Genomic DNA, 20,176 nt, shown 5'->3' on the forward strand with positions numbered 1-20,176 from the left:
AGCATCTCAAGAGGCTTTGCCACTCACACAGGATGGAATTTTGAGCACAGGGAAGTCATCCTTGCTCACTCTCCCCACAGAGCTGCTAGGAGGATTCAGCAGGCATCGCCCACCCTACATGACACTTCACAGCATATAAACACTTTCATGCTGCTCCCTCCCCCAAAAAGCACAGAGCAGAAGGCTGAGCAGGGAATATTCTTATTCTCATTTTACAGACAGGAAAGTTGGAGTACCAGAGCTGCAAAGTGACTTACCTAAGATCATATTGCGTTTCAGGCAAGTTTTGAATGGGTAACAGGCCTCCCTAGACACAAGATCATAATATGAACATCCCCAAATGAAAAGATGGGTTACAACCTTGAGGAGTCCTGGTGTAGGAGGGCACCATGGGCTCCTCAGTGCAGGAGCCCTCGCTCTGAGACGGTTGGATTAATCGCAGGCCTTGAGGGTCCCAGGTATGAGGGTGGAGGCTAGAGAGGTACCAAGAGCTCCTGAGAGAAAAAAACATCTGGCCATCAGTTTTCAAAGGATGACTCAGCATCTCATGGGATGTTTACCCAACACAGAAGGGTGTGTTATCTATAGACCAATAGACAAACAGTCAGACAGAGGGACTGAATGATAGGTCCAGCAGAAGCATCCCATTAGCTCTCAACTCCCCTCCTCCAGCCTCCCCACCCATGACCAGTCCATTGCATGAAAGGGCAGGGCCTGGCTGACCAGATGTCATTGTAACTAGGTGATACATCCTTGGCTCCACCTTACTCCCTTGGGTTCCTCAGCCCCTGGTTCCCTTGGTGAACATGTAACATCTGCAGCACAGGAGGGCCATGGGAAGGGCCATCCTGGGCCAGTCACCCCTTTTGCCTGTGTCTTCTTATGACCATAGGGTTTGTTTGTGAAATGGTTCTTGAAGTCAAGACCTTTTCTTGTCCATCCCCAGACCTTCAGGGAGGTGCTACTGCAGAATTGTCCAATAAAACTTTCTATAATGATGGAAATGTACTGTTCTGTGCTGCGCAATAGCCACTAGCCACATATGGTTGTGGAGCACAGTGGCCAGTGAGACTGGGGAACTAATTTAAACTTTTAATTTAATTTTAATTAAGCTAAATGTAAATTTAAATTGCCATATGTGGCTAATGACTACTTACTATATTGGGCAGTGCAGCTCTAGAAACAAAAGGAGACAAAAAAAAAAACCAAAATAATTGCCCATGTTTGGGGGCTTCAAAAGCACTTTCACAAGCATCTTCTCATTTGTCTGTCCTGTGAAATAGATATTAATCTTCATTTTGCAGAGAGGAAAACTGAAGCTCAGAATTTATATGGCTTCCATGTTGACAGAGTTAGCAAATATTCAAAGCATGATTTCATTGCAGATCTCTTGATTCCAAAACTCCACTTATACCTCTGTATAACTCTGCCCACTCATGTAGGCCTCACATATATATCGGATCATCTACCTCTGGTCTAGACACATAAAGATAAATAAGAGACAGACCCAGACTTTGGGTGGGTATCCCTAGACAAAGACAGTGTGATTGCCACAATAAGAATGTGGGTATAAAAATTACTTTAAGTGACTTTTTTCCAAGTAGTTCAAAGCACTTTGCTTTAAATACCATCTACATCTGATGACTTTCAGATTTACATTTCAGGCCCCAACCTCTGCCCAGAACTCCAAATAGATATACCAAACAGTCCATCTGAATACTGAATTGACTTCTCAAGTTTGCCCCAAATCTGTTCTTTCCCATCTCAGTAAACAGCAATTCCTTTCTTCCAGCTGTTGCACCCTAAGACCCTGGAGTCATCTATTACTCCTCTTTTTTTGCTCACTTTCTCTGTAAACCATCAGCAAATATTGTTAGCTCTGTGGTCAAGAAGCATCCAGAATGCTCACCATCTCCACAACTGCCATCATCTTTATTTGTCCCTCACTGTTCCCTGATTCTCTTTTCCACACAGTGGCTAGAGTGATCTTTTAAAAATCTAAGCCAGAGCTTAAAGCACCAAGGGTTTTCCAAAGTCCTCACAGTGGTCCATAAGGCCCTACAAGATCTTCCCCTGATGCTTGTCTGACCTCATTTTCTACCGCTCTCCTCTTGCTCTTCAAGTCCAGCCACAGCAGTTCTTTCAGGGCACTCCTTCCTCTTGGCCACTGCACAACTCACTCCCTCACTGCCTCCCGATCTCTAACCAAAGGTCCCCTTATCACAGAGGCACTCCCTGTCCCCTTATCATGTTTCAGTTTTCCTCATAATATTTATCATCTCCTGACATTTTATATGTTATTGCTGTCCTCCCACTCGAGTATAAGCTGCAGGAATAGAGTTGGCAGATAAAACACAGGACACCCAGTTAAAAGTAATTTCAGGTAAAATAGAATTAACTTTAAAAAGTATGAAGATGTCCCAGACGTTGCATGGGATATACTTATACTAAAAAAATATTCGTTGTTTACCTGAAATTCAAACGTTACTGAGTATCCTGTATTTTTATTTGCTAAATTGGGCAACCCTATGCAGGAAGGCAGGGATAGTGGTTATCTTGTTTATTGCTGTATCCTCAGCGGTAGAACTGCTCCTGACATGTGGTAATCTCTCAATAAATATTTACGGAATGAATGAATGAACGTGTTCAACCAGGTCATTAATCTGTAACATGCCTAAACCTTTAATAAACAGCATGAGAGTCAGAGGGTTCGAGCCTCTAGGCTGGGTTAGTCACAACTGGGGGGGCCCGGGCGGCTGATGAATTTCCCAAGCAGGCCGAGCAGCTGGATGCTTTGCCTGGCCCATCCCTGCTCCTCAAGAAACAAAACTCGCCCTTGTCAGGTGAGCTACAGGTCCCCGACCCTCCTGGGGGCGGGACCTCCTCGACTGGCAGGTGGGACCTGCCCTCGCTTGAGCCTGCGTCCTTTAACACCCCACCTCCCCACCGCCCCTCGCGTGACGTCACCAGACGGGCGGCCAATGGGAGCGCGCCTTACTGGCAGGTGGCGCCGGCGGTCGCTGCCAAAGGGGAAGTGAATTGGGGCTGGAGCGATGGCCCGGGTCTGGAGACCGCGGCCGCCGCCCCCGCTGCCGCCGCCGCCACCAGCGAGTCGGGAACAGGTGCGGCCGCAGCCGGAGCGGGGGCCGGAGTCGCGGCTGGAGTGGAGGCGGCGCGTGTGAGTTGCCGAGAGTCGCCCGTGCCGGAACACCTCAAACTCTGGGTGGGAGCGCTTCAGGTGGGCTGAGCCGCCGTCGCCTCTCCTCACCGCGCCCCCAGGCCCAGACAGCAGAGCTGGGGTCTCCCCAGGCGCGGGATTGGCTCCTCTCAGGCCGAGCCCTCCAGGCCGGGCTCTGGGTCTTCCTCGGCCTCTGGCTTCCTTCAAACTCAGGACGGAGGCCGGAGGACGGTGATCATCTCAGACTCGGGCATTTTCTCTGTCGGGGTTGTAGCGGCTGGGAGCCCCCTCCTGCTGCCAGCTAGGGAGGGAACAGCGCCTTCCCACCGTCTCGCTCTGCATCTCCCCCTCTCCTTCCATTGAAGAACAAGTTTCTTTTTTTCTCTCCATTGGAAATTCTACCCCGGAAGTCCAAAACACCCATCTGTGTTCTTCCCCAGCTCCTGGAGCACCCTTAGAAATACTATCTACTGACCAGGGCTGAGAATCTCTTGACTTGACTTTTTAATCCTCTTTGGGAGACAAAGGTTCCCACCTCCTCCATGTCCAACACCCGCTTCGGTAACTGACAGTGCATGCCTAGGGCTTTATCCATTTGGATCACCAGCTCCCTGGCCATCTTTATGTGACTTCCCCCACCTATCTGAGTTACAGTTTCCTCTGGGCTCCGATCTCCAGCCCCCAGCGGATCTGGTCAGTCCCACTCCTGGGTGGGACTGACCAGAGGGGCTCTGGCCCAGGATTCCTCACCCTGGAAGGCGGCTCCAAGGCCTCGAGAGAACTGGGCGTCGGGTACGAACCTGGCAGCTCAGGAGTGGGTGCTCCACTTACCCCACACAAGAAGATGAAAAAGCGCAAAGAGCTCAATGCACTGATCGGCTTGGCTGGGGACAGCCGGAGAAAGAAGCCCAAGAAAGGCTCAGGCCACCGCCTGCTTCGCACCGAGCCTCCTGACTCAGACTCTGAGTCCAGCTCAGAGGAGGAAGAGGAATTTGGTGTAGCTGGAAATCGCTCTCGCTTTGTCAAGTGAGTAATGCAGTACTCAGGGGTGGGATGGGGAAAAGGCATCTCCTTGCACTACCAAGGAGGCAAATTAAAGGGAAGGAGAAGGGAGTTCTTAGGAAGAAAAAAGTGTGTAGACCTTGGAAGGCACAGAGGGAGGAAGAATGTTAGGGAGAAGATGAGTTCAGTTTCTGAATGAAGGATAAGTTAGAGATCTATCTCTGAGTATACAAAGAAGAGCTCTGAATCTAGGGTGGAAGGGTGGACTTGGGGAATGTGCTAAGAGCCCAGAGAGACCAAGGGGGGAGTAGCAAAGAAGCTAAGAATAGGAAACTAAGAGCAGAGAAATTTGGGGGACTAGACCTTTTGTTAAGTATAGGAGAGACAGGGACCTTAAGACTGCAGTTTTTTTTGTTAGGTTGGTTGGATTTTTTTGGTTGTTGTTTGGGGGAGGGGTTGTTGTTGAGGTTTTTTTTGTTTGTTTTGTTTCTGTTTTTTTTTTGCACTCTTGATGGGTCTGAATCTTGGTGATGGGGGAATATGGTGAGGGACATTCTGTAAAAAGCATGAGCCTCGAGAGAAATGACGGGTGGGAAACAAAAAGAAGAAGCAGGTTTTCTCAAACCACTTTTAGATGGTGCAGCCACTAGACAAATCCAGTAGTGAGCACAAAGACATTGAGAATTGGGGGTTATGGTAGAAAAGGGCCGAAGGGAACCTTGAAGGTGCCCTTGGACTCTCTTAAGGAGCACGTTTAAAGAAGAGTATGCTGCTGAGGTTGTGGGAGCAAGAGCTAGGCAGAAGGTTGGGATGCTAGAAGAAAAGAGATTGAATCCTTTGAGGTTTGTTTGTTTAGAATGTCTGTGTCCTTTTATGTTAAAGGAAGAGATTGGTTTCTTTGCCAGTTCAGGGTAGTCCTGGGTTTGGGCTGTGAAGATCTGATGAAGTGGAATAGTTAACTGGAATAGTTATCCTGTTGGGTTAGTTTAGACCTTGAGTGCTGGTTGAAGTTTGGTGTGAAATCTAACCCCTTTCTATGTTTCCCTTCCTTCTGAGCCAATAAGCTGGAGTGTACCAGGTGTCCACTTAAACCTACTGTTCTACTTTTTTTCATTCCATTTGGAGTAAAACTCACTCAAAAGTTTATAAAGTTTCAGTAAACTGAAACGAAGTCCTCTGGAGTGAGTATATATTTAAGAGAGAGAAATAGATAAGTGAATTACAGTACAGTGATGGAATGGCAGAGAAGCTCTGGTCTTTACACTTCCCTAACCTGAGCCAGTTTCCAAAGAAACTGATGGTGAATTGATGATGGCAGTGAGCTGCAGTGCCCACAGGTGCTTCCTGTAGCTCACAGGAACTCCCTCTGTTTCATGTGAAGTTTGAAACCTTTGTCCCCTATAGATGAACTCTTTATAGGTCATATTAATAATTTAGATATATTCAACCTGCTGTTCAGATTTAAGTGTGTTACCCCTGCGTTCCCTGGTGAATTAACTGGTATTCATTAGAGATTATAATTGCATGGCGAAATGTGCTATTTTGAATAAAGCTGTATTCATAATCTCTTTTGTACTCCTGGTTGAATTTGTCCTTATGATCAGGGGAGACTATTTACGATGCTGCAAGATCTGTTATCCCCTCTGTGCTTTTGTCATCCTTGCCGCCTGTGTCGTGGCCTGCGTTGGCTTGGTGTGGATGCAAGTTGCTCTGAAGGAGGATCTGGATGCCCTCAAGGAAAAATTTAGAACAAGTAAGTGGTCACCCTTTTCAGAGTATAATTTTGGACTCTTTTTTCCAGGTTCTAGGACAAAGTGAACCACACTGAATTAAGATTTTTGCTCACTCTGATGAAGCAATTATATGTTCCTGTCAGCATTTTTAAACTCTTTCTTAGCTGTCACCTTGCATGCAGTAACAGTTACTCATTTTTAAATCCACAAACAAAAAACTGTGCTTATGCACCACTAGGACAAATAGCATCTGAAATAATGGTATTGCAGTCAACACTTACAGTGCAGAAGGGAAGGGCTGAGATCCAGAAGTCTAGAATCTTGGTTAATCTCCACCTGTTGCCACTTCATATTCCCCAACTCTAAAGTGGCAATAGCAACACTAGGCTGTTTCCTTTCTCCTCACAGGGACATTTGAGAAAGCATGTGGGAGTGTCTGTCAGACAGTTTCCTCCTCAAGAAAAACCTATAGAAACATAGGACTGAGCAGTAATAATGATAGCCAGCATTTATGGAGTGCTTACTGTGTGCCAAGTCAGAAATAAATATTTGTCTCATGAGTGTTTTAAAGTTTAAGAAACTTTAAGTTGAAGAGTTTTATATATTCAAAACTGTCAAGTTGTATTTCGCACATCCAAAGTACTTTTTCTGAAAGGTGTGTTTGCATGGTAGCTTCAACCTGTTTTAACCTAAAGATCTTCCTTTAGTAACACTGAGATCTTTAGTTCTAGGTTTCAAGGGTTAATTTTCTAAAGCTAGTAAAACTTTTTAAAAAACAACAACAAAAAACAGAGTACAAAAAAAAAGAAAGTAAAGTTATACCCAAAAGATGCTTTACTCAGTCTTTGTTTTAACTAACAGTTAGTGTGTAGCTACAATTACAACCTGAATTTTATTATAAATAATAAAATTAATTTTTTAAAAAAATTTCTAAGCTAAGGAAGCAGTTTCAGGTTAATCAAAAATACCCTAACTTTAACAGCTTTAACACGCCAGGAAACTGACCACCAGGCTTTCTCAAGGTCATAAAGAAATCTGGCCCCAGAACTAGAATTAGAGTTGTTTCCTTACTTCCTCTCTTAAGCCATAGGAGATCACAACATCCTAGCTTTCCTTCACCCCAGCTTCTCTTTGCTGCCTGCAGTTAGTTAAGTTCCAAACCTGACCTAGGGACAGCTAATCCTTAGTGAGTATGTTAATGACGTTCCTGGTGATGTTGCTTGAAAAAAATATATTGAAATACTAACTTTGGTTTTCTTCTGAGCTTCTGATTCAGGGAATGGGATTGGGTAGGCCACAGTTCTCTGCCAGGATCATCCTGACCTATATGTTTTATCAACTGGTGGGATCAGAGTACAGTGTAAGAATGAGATTTGTATTCTAGTTATTTTCCCTCCTGAATGTTGTCCTTAGCAGTATTACAAGGTGTTTTTAAGGCCAGTGTTTTCTTGGTAAGTAGTAATCATAACTTGGAAATGAGGTTCTGAGAAGCAGTGTTTAACTATAAATAACCACTGACGACACCTGTCTGTGCCATCATCTCTCCGTAACTAGTTGGGCCTCCTACGTTTGTACTACAGCTTGTTTTGGTTACATATAGCAATTATTTATTTATACATTTCAAAACATTGCTCAGTTCTGCCTTCCAGGGATTCATTTCTCTGATTGCTCTGTGCCTGTGTTTTCAGGACACCAGTGTAATTTGTACCTTAGCTGAGCTTTTCATTTTCAGGAAATTTCTTTGTTTAGAAATGCATATTTGAAGTGTATACATGTAATAGACCTGACAATCGATCAGGCAACAAATATTTATTGAGCACATGTTAATACAAATATTTATTGAGCACATGTTAATACCTGGAAATACTCTATTCAGGAGATGCCAGGAGTTGTACCCTGGACTGTGAGACCTGCTTTCTATCACTGAGCAGCCTTCCCCTGGGACCCTGACTGCATTTGTCAGCCAGTTGAATGAAGCAGATTTGGAATTGTCAGTCCAGCTGCTCTGTGGGCTTTGGTTTGCTGCAATAGATATGCCAGCACCTATACTGTCTAAAGCAGGACTTCCTGAGGGAGGATGGGGTAGGGCCTGGGGCATAAATCAGTCTGCAGGCTGAACCATTGTGGACTACTTGGCAAGAGTTCTTTTGTGAAAACCATTTTCTTGGCTAAATGAGGTTAATCTTGTTAAACTTAAATAATCTTCCTTTGAATTATGCTTCTACTTTCAATATATTTCAATAAGTTTATTTTTATTTCTTGTTTTTCAAGAGGACAGTGGAAATAAGACCACCTGCTGACCTGGTTTAAATACCTTTTTGAAAAATTCAGAGCCCCTTGTCGTTTATCTCATTATCTTCCGAGACACTTGTGAGGAAAGGAGGCAGGATTGCTGAAATATCTGGAACCAAAAGCAAAGCAGATAGGCTTGGTATTTTTCCCTTGAGGCCAAGGAGTAACTTGATCCTTAAGCTTGAAGTGCTGGCTGGCCTGAAACTCTCAGCTCAGTATTCTTCTAGAACCAGGTACTCCAGAAGGACGCCACAGTTATAAAGGAGATTCTGTTCCCAAGCAGTCTTCCCTATCGCTCATGGCTAAAGTGAGGCGAAAGAATTTGGAAGAAAAGGACAGTATTGATAAATCAGACATCTTCATTTCTGGTTATACAGGGAGAGTAGCAGTTTGGTCATTCAGTGCAGAGCTTAAAAATGGTCTTGTTAGGATATAAGCATCTGTGACGGCTGAAGTACACTAGAAAGAGTATTGGTCTTAGAAGCACAAGGTTTGACTGTTGAATCCTGACTTGCTCATTACTAGCTATGAAACATAGGCAAGTCACTTATTCTTTCTGAGCCTCATTTTCCCATCCGTAATATGTAAAGATGTATTTGTGCTACGAAAGCACTTTGGGCATTCCTCTGTCGTGACATCTGTCACACTGTATAGTAATTCTGGGGCGACGCCTTGCTCCCCACTAGACTGAGAGCTGCAGGGTCTTTTGTATGCGCTAGTGCCAAGTACAGGGCCGGGCACATAGTAGGGGCTCGATCACAAGATGAGTAATTACATGAAAGTTTATTGCAAATTATAAAGATGTATAATTATAAAATATTGTTATTGGCATTGTATGTTGTATCTAAAGGGTGTAGGCAAAAGTCTCCATTTCCTGATCTTAAAGATCAGGAAAAGAGCTAAGTAAGTTCTTTTGAGTATTACTATACTAAATTTTAAATAAGTTGCTTTCCATGTTGAAAGAACATGAATTAGTAATCATAAATTGTTTGTTTACTACACTTCATTCCGTTTATGTAATCAGAGTGCCTTTACTTGTCTTATCTCTCCCAAAAAACCCCAAATCAGATCATGAATATAATCCCCTCTTAGCTCATACAATCCTCAGGATCCAGAGTGTTTTCAGGGCTTGTCAGACTCACATGTTTATTAGTTAATAATTTTAATCCAAGTTATTTACGTGTTTGTCTTACTTCCTCTTCTACTTAATTCATATAGATTGCAGGAAAAAAAGAGACTCTCCCCCAGCCTTAGGATGTTTTACCACCAGAGAATGGCAGACGTGTGTGGGATAAGTTTTTCTTTATAACCTAACTGAATATGTATACGAAATTCAGTTGGGTGCTATAAGTGCTACATTAATTTCGACTGACTGGTAAAATATTCCTACCACATGAGATGAATGTATTCCTGCAAACTGTGTGTAAATCAAATGTTACGTTAAAAGCACTTAGCCAAGTCTACTATTTTTAAAGAAACCCTTCAGCACATATTTTTGAAAAGTGAATAAAAATATCTAATTTTCTTTAATAATTCTGAATTTTCAGGTAGTGGGTTTGCTTACAGTGAGGATACCACCGCTACCCCCTGATTTTTGTGGGGATTTTTTTGTTGTTGAATTTATTTATTTGTTGAGTTTTCTTTGTTTAACTTAATAGGGTAACATTAACTCCATTTCATACCATACAGATTTGCATGCTTCTGTGTACCTGGGACTGTGCTGGGCCCTGGGACTACAGGACCCAATAACACCTGTCCTCAGGCAGCTCTCTGTCAGTCTGATGGAGGGGACAGACAAGTAAATAAGTATAGCACAGTGTGTTCAGTGCTCAGTAGAGTTTGGAGTGGTAAAGAGGTAGCGGTGGTCCAAGGTGGGGGCCAGCTCTTTGTGCTGAATCTTGAAAGGAATTAACTAGGCTAAGGTGGCAGAAATGAAGAAGGGGCAAGCCAAGGGCATCTAGGCAGAGAGAATAGTGTGTGCAGTCACTGAGGCTTAAAGAGGTTGGTGTGTCAGGAAAATCAGCTTGGCTAGAAAGTAGATTGAAGTGGTAGCTAAAGTGATGAGAAATATGGTTGGGAGGTAAGCAAAGGCCAGATTTATCCAGTCTGTAATACTTACTGAGTGCCTGAAGTGTGCCAGGTATATTCTAAATGCCAACTATACAGAAATGAACAAAAAAAGTCTGGGAACTTACATTTTAGTAAATTATTTTTTATCTGTCTATTATGCCAGTTTTTGGTTTTAAAGAAAGCATACGATAACTAATCAGGCAGTCTGTGGCTTTAAAAGAAAGACATAGGTTTTATTCTGGAGGACCAACCACTATCAGTATTTTATTTTCCATGAAAAGGAAAGAATACTCTGTAAAGAAAGAAGAGAAAGCACTCTTTCAGGCCTCTCCCTTCAGGCTGGCAAATCTCTAAACCATCCATGAGATGTTGTTTCCCAAAAGAAAGGCCAAATAATACCCTATACTTCACCTAACATTTTCCTTTATCTTCTGTTTCACTTTGAGCTTTTGGGCTGATTTAAGAAAACACTATTTGCTGTTTATGAAAAAGATTTAAAATCTTCTCTCTCATAACAGTACTTGAAAGGTGGTAAGAATCTATCTTGCATTTGACCAATTTGAGATAGAAAAAAAATAGATTTAAACATTTAGAGATATAACTTAGGATGTCACCTTGAGCATTAATGGAGTAAGGTTTATAAATCTTCATTGACCAGTCAGAACGCTTCTTAATTGAGCAGGTCAGTACTTAACATTTATTTATCACATATTGTATGCCTGGCCAGCTGTGTGTAGTGCTTTACAGCCATTCTTTCACTTAAAATATACTTCACGGGATGGTTAGAATTATCACTGTATTACAGATGAAGAAACTAAGCTCAAAAAATTTGAGTAGTTTGCTCAAAATCACAGTTAGTAAGTTACAGAGTTGAAATTCAAATCTAACTCTTTCTGCTGATGTTGTTTGTTATCATTTTTAGCCATCTGACTTTAAAAAGTTGTATTGCCAGTAGTGAAATAGCCCCAGTCAAATGGAGCTTTAGTGTTAAAGATACACATTTACGTAAATAAAAGAACAGTGGAGTTGATAGATATGAATTGTCATTATCCTCCCAGAATTAACTTTCATTAATCTATCTTCTTTCCTGCTGTATGATCATTTTTTCATCTTGGAGCCATGAGGGAACTTTATGGCTATTTATTATTGTTCTTATTTTTGCTTTTAGTGGAATCTAATCAGAAAAGCTCATTCCAAGAAATACCCAAACTTAACGAAGAACTACTCAGCAAACAAAAACAACTTGAGAAGATTGAATCTGGAGAGCTGGGATTGAACAAAGTCTGGATAAACATCACAGAAATGAATAAGCAGGTAACAAAAGTGTGATTTTATTTCTGTGTAAGCTATGAATATTTCATTTTGTCTGTTTAGTATGTATCTGTAAGTATAGGGAACTGACTTCAGATTGTCTTACTTTTTGAAATGGTGCTTTGCATACTGTGGTCCCAACACATTAAAGTCAGGTAAAATAGGTAATAGTTATGCATTTACCCAGTATTTAAAATGTTAACCCTTTCTGCAAAGGAACAGAGTTTTAACAGAGGAAGTTAGAAATTCTTGAATCAACTTTTCCTAAGGAACAGTGTAGGTATTCAACTTAAGAACAGTGTCGTCTAATGCCCAAGAAAATTGGATAACTTGTTTTTATTAGATAATGAGAGCTTATTTTGTTTAATATAGTTTACAGACTTACAGCCTTGGGGTGTAGTGCTATATGCTGTACTAAAAACTTATCAGCAGCTAATGATAAGTATTATTCTAGAATAGCATTGGAGGAAATGACAGAGTTGGTTAAATACCTTGACCAGGCAAGCAGGACTAGAGCCAAAACTTTTCCAGTCCCTAAATTGGCCAGATCTCACATTCATTCCGAAAGAGGGACTCTGCCAGAGGAGAAGAGCATATTCAGAAGATGTTGATGCAGCATTGTCAGGATTCAACAGTCAAACCTTGTGCTTATATGAATAAGGTGCTGCAGTTGCCACTTGGTAACTATAGCCCCTGTTCTCAGTTTCTGTGGCTTAGTTAAGAAAGACATGTGCGTCGAGAAGAAAACTCAAGTGCCAAGTGAATGGTACACCCACAAAGTGCTTAAAAATTGTTTTGTCATCCCTGTCGTGGCTAAGAGGATATTCTGTTCTTCAGAGTAGAGTCACAGAGTTCAGAATCAGCCAGGGCAGAGAGCACCGTGCTAGAATAAAGTGCTTGCCAATGTTTTTGAAGCTACCCCCTCCTTTCAGCAGTAGTTTGGGAGTGGGGCGGTTCAGCACTTGTGACCAGAGATCAGTGGCCTGGGGCAGAAGCTTTCAAACTTTTGCCTGGAACCCACAGTAAGAAATATTTTCCGTCATTACCCAGTAAACACATGCATACATGTATGTAACTGAAATAAAAGTTTCTGAAAACAGTCACTTGTCCTTAATATTATGCTGCCTTATGATATTTTATTATTTTTTATTCAGTTCTCTTTCATTTTTAAAAAGTATTCATGAAATAATTGATGGGTTGCAGCACCTAGTATTTACTAGTTATCATTTAGCCTTGGACTCTGAGTTATGAGGGAAAAGCAGGTATTCACTCCGTTTTTACAAGAAAAATAGGATAAACCGTGGTCTTGCTTGTATTCACAGAGCAAATGAGCAGTTTGTCCAGACAGTACATCAGGTGAAAGTAAACCACCATGAAGCACTGAGAGACAATTAGCACCTCTCTCTGGGGCAAACTGTGGGTTCTTTATAGTAGCCAGTCATGGAGTTTACCATTCTGAGGCATCTCATTACACCAGAAGGTTGTATATTGTGTTCTGAGCTTTGAGCATAGTACTGATGATGATGGCACTTAAGATGGTAACTGCCACTCATTAAATGCCTCTTTATGCAGGCCCCAATTAGATGTACTACATATGAGATCTCCTTTCTCTTTTTTCGCTTCTATAACTCTATGAAGTAGGAGGTGCTATCTCCATTTTATAGGTAAGAAAACTAAGGCTCAGTGAGGTTAAGTAGTTTGCCCAAGGTCAACAGCTGTGTAGCAATGCTAACAAAATATTCAAGTTGTAGGAGCCTGTTTTCTTTCCAATTTTCTATTCTGCCTTCCATCTTTATAACCTCTAAAGGACACAGTAGGTGCTTAGTAGATAAAGCTGAAAGGATGTGAAGTCAAGTCCCTATCAGGGCTCATAATCATTCATCATTGATGATTGTCTGTTTTAGTAACTTTTTTACTTACTATTTAAAGAGCACTTAATTTTAACCCCAAAGCAGAAAAGCAGCATTTCAGGCTTTATAGTATAAAACGGTCTAATAAAATGGTCTACAGTAGCTATTTTTAATTTCATTAATGAAAAGTCATGTAATATGCATGAAAGTCATGACTCATCTTTTGGCTGCAATGTGGGAGACTTTTCCTTAATGGTTTGTACCTAATTCAACTTTTTAGACTCTTTGAATTGCAATGTGTGACTTTAGAGATAAGTTCTATAACACTTGAATCCAATCTGACATGCTAGAATGTGTCTATCAGAGACCAAAGCAGTCCCAGATATCAGTAATGGGAGAGTGCCCCTTGTCTCTCTATTCTAGTTAAACATGTAGCTTTGCTGTAGTTTTCTACAGATTTGGGCATTATTCCACCCAAGAGAGGAATGCTGAAAAATGGAATCCAGCTTTGCAGTTTCTGGGACTGTAGCTGGGTCCTAGTGACAGTGTGTGGTCCAGGTCTTATAAGTGAGTAAGAAGTCCTAAGTGTTGCCTGGTAATTGGAGAATTAGTGGTCAGCTCTCCAGAGCATACTCTTTCTGTGAGGCAGCTGATACCCTAGACCTAGAGCGTTTGGGGCATAGGGAGAAGCGGAACAGCACCTCACCTTACATTGCCTCGGCTTTCAGGCTGCTCCTCTGGTTTTGGGTGAAACGATAGCTGTCAGCCAGCCACACTGGCCATTTGTGAGGCCATTACCATTCTTGAGATACCTGTGACTAGCATCAGGCTCTGCCACAGCCTCAGGATAGAGCCGTACCTGGGAGAGTAGTTTCTACCCAGATTGTTCCACCTAGAACACAGCTTGTTGTCCCTTTAAGATCTGGCCAGTTGTCAGTGGAAGGAGTTGTTCCCTCAGGTGAAAAAAAAGGAACTACACAATTGATAGGTCATTTGGAATAATCATATCCTTGCCCATCAAGTTGGTGTAGCGCCAATTGTGTACATGATTTGGGGCACTGAGTAAAACACACATGGGGTAGACCCCTTCCAAGTACTTTATGATTGAGTATGTTAAGATAGTCTTGGAAGGCCCAGTGGAGGGCATGGGGAAAGGGCCAGCCAAGGAAATCTGTCACACCCCTTCCAAAGCTTTGTGATGTGTTTTCCTATGTGTATATTTCTTTCCCATCTTTTGTCTTTAAAATTTCATGAGTAATATGTGAATGTGTTCTTATATAAGATTTAATAGTAAAATACACATAGAACTCTTACGAAAACTCCCCTTCAACCCCATCTCTGTATGTGCCCCCATCACACACAGATACAGACACATAACACACATTCCCTGTCCCCATAGTTCTTCCCTGTCAATAGTCTGGGCTACATTCTTACAGTCCCCTTTATATGCATTTACAGAATTGTAATAGCTTTTAATATGAATTAGCTCTTAGGTTAGCGTGTGCACATGCACACGCATGTGTGTGACTAAATGGAATCATTAGGTATATATTCTACAGCTTTCTCTGTTTACTCAATATATCTACATCCTTAGTGTTAGACATTTAGATGTTTCTAGAGTTGTGCTATTACAAATAAGAAAGCAGTGAATAGTCTTGCGCGTACATCTTTATGCTGGTGAGCATAAAGTAATCTTTTTTTAATTTGTTTTCTTCCAGTTTTATTGAGATATAATTGATATACTAGTTATCATTTAGCCTTTATACTAGTTATCATTTAGCACTGTATAAGTTTAAGGTGTACCACATAATGATTTGACTTACATACATCATGAAGTGATTATCACAGTACATTTACTGAACATCCATCATCTCATATAGATAAAAAATTAAAGAAGTAGAAAAAATATATATATTTGTCCTTGTGATGAGAACTCTTAGGATTTACTCTCTTAACTTTCATATATAACGTACAGCAGTGTTAATTATGTTTATCATGTTGTACATCACATCCCTAGTACTTATTTATCTTACAACAAGAAGTTTGTACCTTTTGACTACCTTCCTCCCACTCCCCCTCCCCTCACAATTCCCCCCCACCCCGCCTCTGGTAACCAACCACAAATTTGGTCTCTTTTTATGAGTCTGTTTGTTTTTGAACTATAATTGACCTATAATACTGTTTCTGTTATACAACATAGTGATTTGATATTTATATACATTTCAAAATGATCACTACAATAAGTCTAGTTACTTATGCCACCATATAAAGATAATACATAGTTATTAACTGCATTCCCAACACTGTGCATTTCATACCTGTGATTCATTTATTTTTCACCTGGAAGTTTGTACCTCATAATCTCCCTCACTTAGTTCTTTCCTTCCCCCACGCCTCCTCCCCTCTGGCAAACACCTGTTTGTTCTCTGTATCTGTAACTGTTTCCGTTTTGTTATGTTTGTTCATTTGTTTCTTAGATTCCACAAATAAGTGATATCATACAGTATTTGTCTTTCTCTGTCTGACTTATTTCACATAGCGTAACATCCTTTGGGTCCATCCATGTTGTCACAGATGGCAAGATTTTATTCTTTTTTATGGCTGAGTAATATTCCATTTTGTATATATATGTGTGTGTGTGTATATATCATACACACCACAACTTCGTTATCCATTTATCTATTGATGGGCACTCAGGTTGCTTCCATATCTTTTCTATAGTAAATAATGCTACAATGAACCTAGAGGTGTATATATCTTTTCTAATTAATGTTTTCATTTCTTTGGATAAATACCCAGGAATGGAACTGCTGGATCATATGGTAGTTCTGTTTTTTATTTTTTTGAGAAATCTCCCTACTGTTTTCCCTAGCGGCTACACCAATTTACATTCCCAGTGCAAGAGGGTTCCCTTTTCTCCACATCCTCGCCAATACTTGTTATTTGTTGTCTTTTTGATAGTAGCCATTCTGACAGGTATGAGGCAATATCTCATTGTGGTTTTCATTTGCATTTCCCTGATGATTAGTGATGTTGAACATCTTTTCATGTGCCTGTCTTCTTTGGAAAAAAGTCTGTTCAGATCCTCTGCCCATTTTTTAATTGGGTTGTTTGTTTTTTAGATGTTGAGTTGTATGAGCTCTTTGTATATTTTTGAGTATTAACCCCTCGTCAGCTATATCATTTGCAAATATCTTCTCCCATTCAGTGGGATCCCTTTTTGTTTGGTTGACAGTTTCCTTCACTGTGTAAAAGCACTTTAGTTTGATGAAATCCCATTTGTTTATTTTTGCTTTTGTTTCTCTTGCCTAAGGAGACATATTTTAAAAAGTATTAATAAGACCAGTGTCAAAGAGCTTATTACCTGTGTTTACTTGTAGAAGTCTTAGGGTTTCAGGTCTTTACATTTGAGTCTTTAATCCATTTTGAATTTATTTTTGTTCATGGTGTGAGAGAGTAGTCCAGTTCAATTCTTTTTCATGTAGCTGTCCAGTTTTCCCAACACCATTTATCGAAGAGGCTGTCTTTTCCCCATTGTATAGTCTTGCCTTATTTGTTGTAGATTAATTGCCCAGATAAGTGTGCATTCATTTCTGGGCTCTCTATTCTGTTCCATTGATCTATGTGTCTGCTTTTGTGCCAGTCTCATACTATTTTGATTACTGTAGCTTTATAGTATAGTTTGAAATCAGGGAACATGATACCTGTAAGTTTTGTTCTTTCTCAAGATTGTTTTGGCCATTTAGAGTCTTCTGTGTTTCCATACAAATTTTAGAATTATTTGTTCTAGTTCTGTGAAAAATGCCATTGGTATTTTGGTATGGATTGCATTGAATCTGTAGATTACCTTGGGCAGTATGGTCATTTTAACAATAATTTTTCCAATCCATGAACACGATCTGTCTTTCCATCTGTTTGTGTCGTCTTCAGTTTCTTTCATCAGGGTCTTACAGTTTTCCAAGTACAGGTCTTTTACCTCCTTAGTTAGATTTATTCCTAGGTATTTTATTCTTCTTGATTAAACAAGTAACCTTTAGGATAGATTTCTAGAAATGAAATTGCTGAATTAAAGGGTGTAAACGTTTCAAATTGTGACAGATAATCCTAGATAACCATCTAACAAGTCTTCTCCAATTTACATTTCCATTAACAGTGCATGAGAATACCTATTTCTGTATGTGCTTTTCAAACCTAAGTGTTATTCATATCTTTTTAAGGGCATGTGTTAAAACCTCCTTGATGTAACTGCTGCTCTTAAGAGGTTTATAGTTTGCTGAGAGTATCTCTCTGGAGCTGAATTTTCTCACCCATTTTATTTTTAAATGGATAGAGTTGGAATGTTGAAGATTAGTCTGAGTATTTTGGAGCACTTATGGAGAATTGCATGTTTAAGTGCTTATTAAATTTCATTATTAAAGAGCTAACACTTACTTGGTATTTTGTTTGTATCAGGTACTGTGCTGAGAGCTCTAGATATGTATCTCATTTAAGCCTCATAGCCTGTATTAGTCATCTGTTGCTGTGTTACATTTGTCCCAAAGCTTAATGACTTAAAACAACAGACATTTATTATCTCGCTGGTTTTCTGGGTCAGAAATTTGGAAGCAGCTTAGTTGAGTTGTTCTGGCTAGGATCTCTCTAAGGTTGCAGCTAAGATATACGGCCAGGGCTGCATATCTGAAGGTTTGACTGGGACTGAAGCATCCTCACTCACATGGCTGTTGGCAGGAGGTCTCAGTTTCTCCCACCATGGCTTCTCCATGGGGCTGCTTGAGTGTTCTCACAACATGGCAGCTGGCATATCCAGAGTGAGTGATCCAAAAGAGAGCAAAAAGGAAGACAGTGCTTTTTTATGACCTAGTTTTCAAAGTTGCACATTGTCACTTGCACTTTATTCTGTGGGCCAAAAGTGAGACACTCAATGCAGGCCACACTCAAGGGAAAGGGAATTAGTGTCCACCTCTTGAAGGGAGGACTATCAAAGAATTTGTGGACATATTTTAAAACCATCACATGTCCCTATGAGATGGTTGTTGTTATACCATACTACCAGTGAGGAAAATGAGTTCACACTTATGTAGCCTTATCTCCTACTTCCTAGACTCTACCCTCTACTCTGCTTGGACTAGCCTTCTCAGCATCCATCCCAGACACAGAGTGTTCATTCTTAGCCATTCATTCATTGGGTAGATACTTATTGAATGCCTGTCTTTGTGTCAGGCATATTATGGAAAATAAAACAGACATGGTCCTTGATGACATGGAGCTTACAGTCTAGTGGAGGAGAGAAATCTTAATTTAAAATCACACACATAAATAAATCATTGTCACTCTGAGAAATGCTATGAAGGAAAAGTATTCCTGGGCCTATTCGTTTTTTTTTTTTTTTTTTTTAGTTATTTATTTATTTATGGCTGTGTTGGGTCTTCGTTTCTGTGCGAGGGCTTTCTCTAGTTGTGGCAAGCGGGGGCCACTCCTCATCGCGGTGCGCGAGCCTCTCACTATCGCGGCCTCTCTTGTTGCGGAGCACAGGCTCCAGACGCGCAGGCTTAGTAATTGTGGCTCACGGGCCCAGCTGCTCCGCGGCATGTGGGATCTTCCCAGACCAGGGCTCGAACCCATGTCCCCTGCATTGGCAGGCAGATTCTCAACCACTGCGCCACCAGGGAAGCCCAGGCCTATTCTTTTTATTGCTCCCTACCTATTCCCTGATGCCACAGTCACCCTTCTAACCTAGAAAGGATAGCTGATTTATTTCTATATATAAAACTCTTACTTCTCTATCAGAGTCTGATTTGAGTCCTGATTCAATGAAGCCTGTCCCTTTCAACCTGTGCTAATATTTTCTCAGACTGTATTCAGTATCACATTTAGTACTTGTTTCTTTAATGTTACCTATCTACTTCTACCTCTCCCTCTCCCTCACTCCCTCTCCCCTCCCTCTGCCTCTCCCTCCTCCTCTCTCTTCCCCTCCCCCTCTCCCTCTCCTTTTCTCACTCATATTTTGCTCCTGTCCCCCAGGCCTTCTTTCTATTCTTCAAATATGCCAAGCTCTTCCCCACACTGGGACCTTTTCCCTAGCGATTCCCTCTGCCCTGAAATGTACTTCTTTTTATCTCTCTCTCTGGTTAATTCCTTATTATTTAGATCTCAGTTTAAATTTCATCTTCTAATAGAGGCCCTCTCTGGCAGTCCAATCTAAAGTAGCTACCCAGTCACACTCATCAAGTCACCTTATTTTATTTTTTTTCACATCTTTATTGGAGTATAAATGCTTTACAATGTTGTGTTAGTTTCTACTGTACAACAAAGTGAATCAGCTGTATGTATACATATATCCCCCTATCCCCTCCTTGAGCCTCCCTCCCACCCTCCCTATCCCATCCCTCTGGGTCGTCACAAAGCAGCGAGCTGATCTCCCTGTGCTATGCAGCAGCTTCCCACTAGCCATCCATTTTACATTTGGTAGGGTATGTATGTCAATGCTACTCTCTCACTTCATCCCAGCTTCCCCTTCCTCCCCATGCCCTCAAGTCCGTTCTCTATGTCTGCGTCTTTATTCCTGCCCTGCCACTAGGTTCATCAGTACCGCTTTTTAAAATTCCATATATATGCGTTAGCATACAGTATTTGTTTTTCTCTTTCTGACTTACTTCACTCTGTATGACAGACTCTAGGTCCATCCACCTCAGTACAAATAACTCAATTTCGTTTCTTTTTATGGCTGAGTAATATTCCAT

At 41.1% G+C, this 20,176-nt stretch overlaps 1 protein-coding gene across 2 annotated transcripts in view; it reads left to right on the forward strand.

Moving 5' to 3' along the window:
* The first annotated feature begins 3,012 nt into the window (after nucleotides 1-3,012).
* EFCAB14 (EF-hand calcium binding domain 14) overlaps nucleotides 3,013-20,176 on the forward strand; it is a 36,116-nt gene continuing 18,952 nt past the window's right edge. For both annotated transcript variants that reach the window (XM_061184256.1, XM_061184257.1), the window contains exons 1-3: nucleotides 3,013-4,204; nucleotides 5,785-5,933; nucleotides 11,444-11,589. In XM_061184256.1, the coding sequence (XP_061040239.1) occupies nucleotides 4,023-4,204; nucleotides 5,785-5,933; nucleotides 11,444-11,589 (477 nt within the window). In that variant the 5' untranslated portion in view covers nucleotides 3,013-4,022. The remainder of the gene's footprint in view (nucleotides 4,205-5,784; nucleotides 5,934-11,443; nucleotides 11,590-20,176) is intronic.

Source organism: Eubalaena glacialis, chromosome 3 (assembly GCF_028564815.1).
Source record: "Eubalaena glacialis isolate mEubGla1 chromosome 3, mEubGla1.1.hap2.+ XY, whole genome shotgun sequence".
NCBI classification, from domain to species: Eukaryota; Metazoa; Chordata; class Mammalia; order Artiodactyla; family Balaenidae; genus Eubalaena; species Eubalaena glacialis.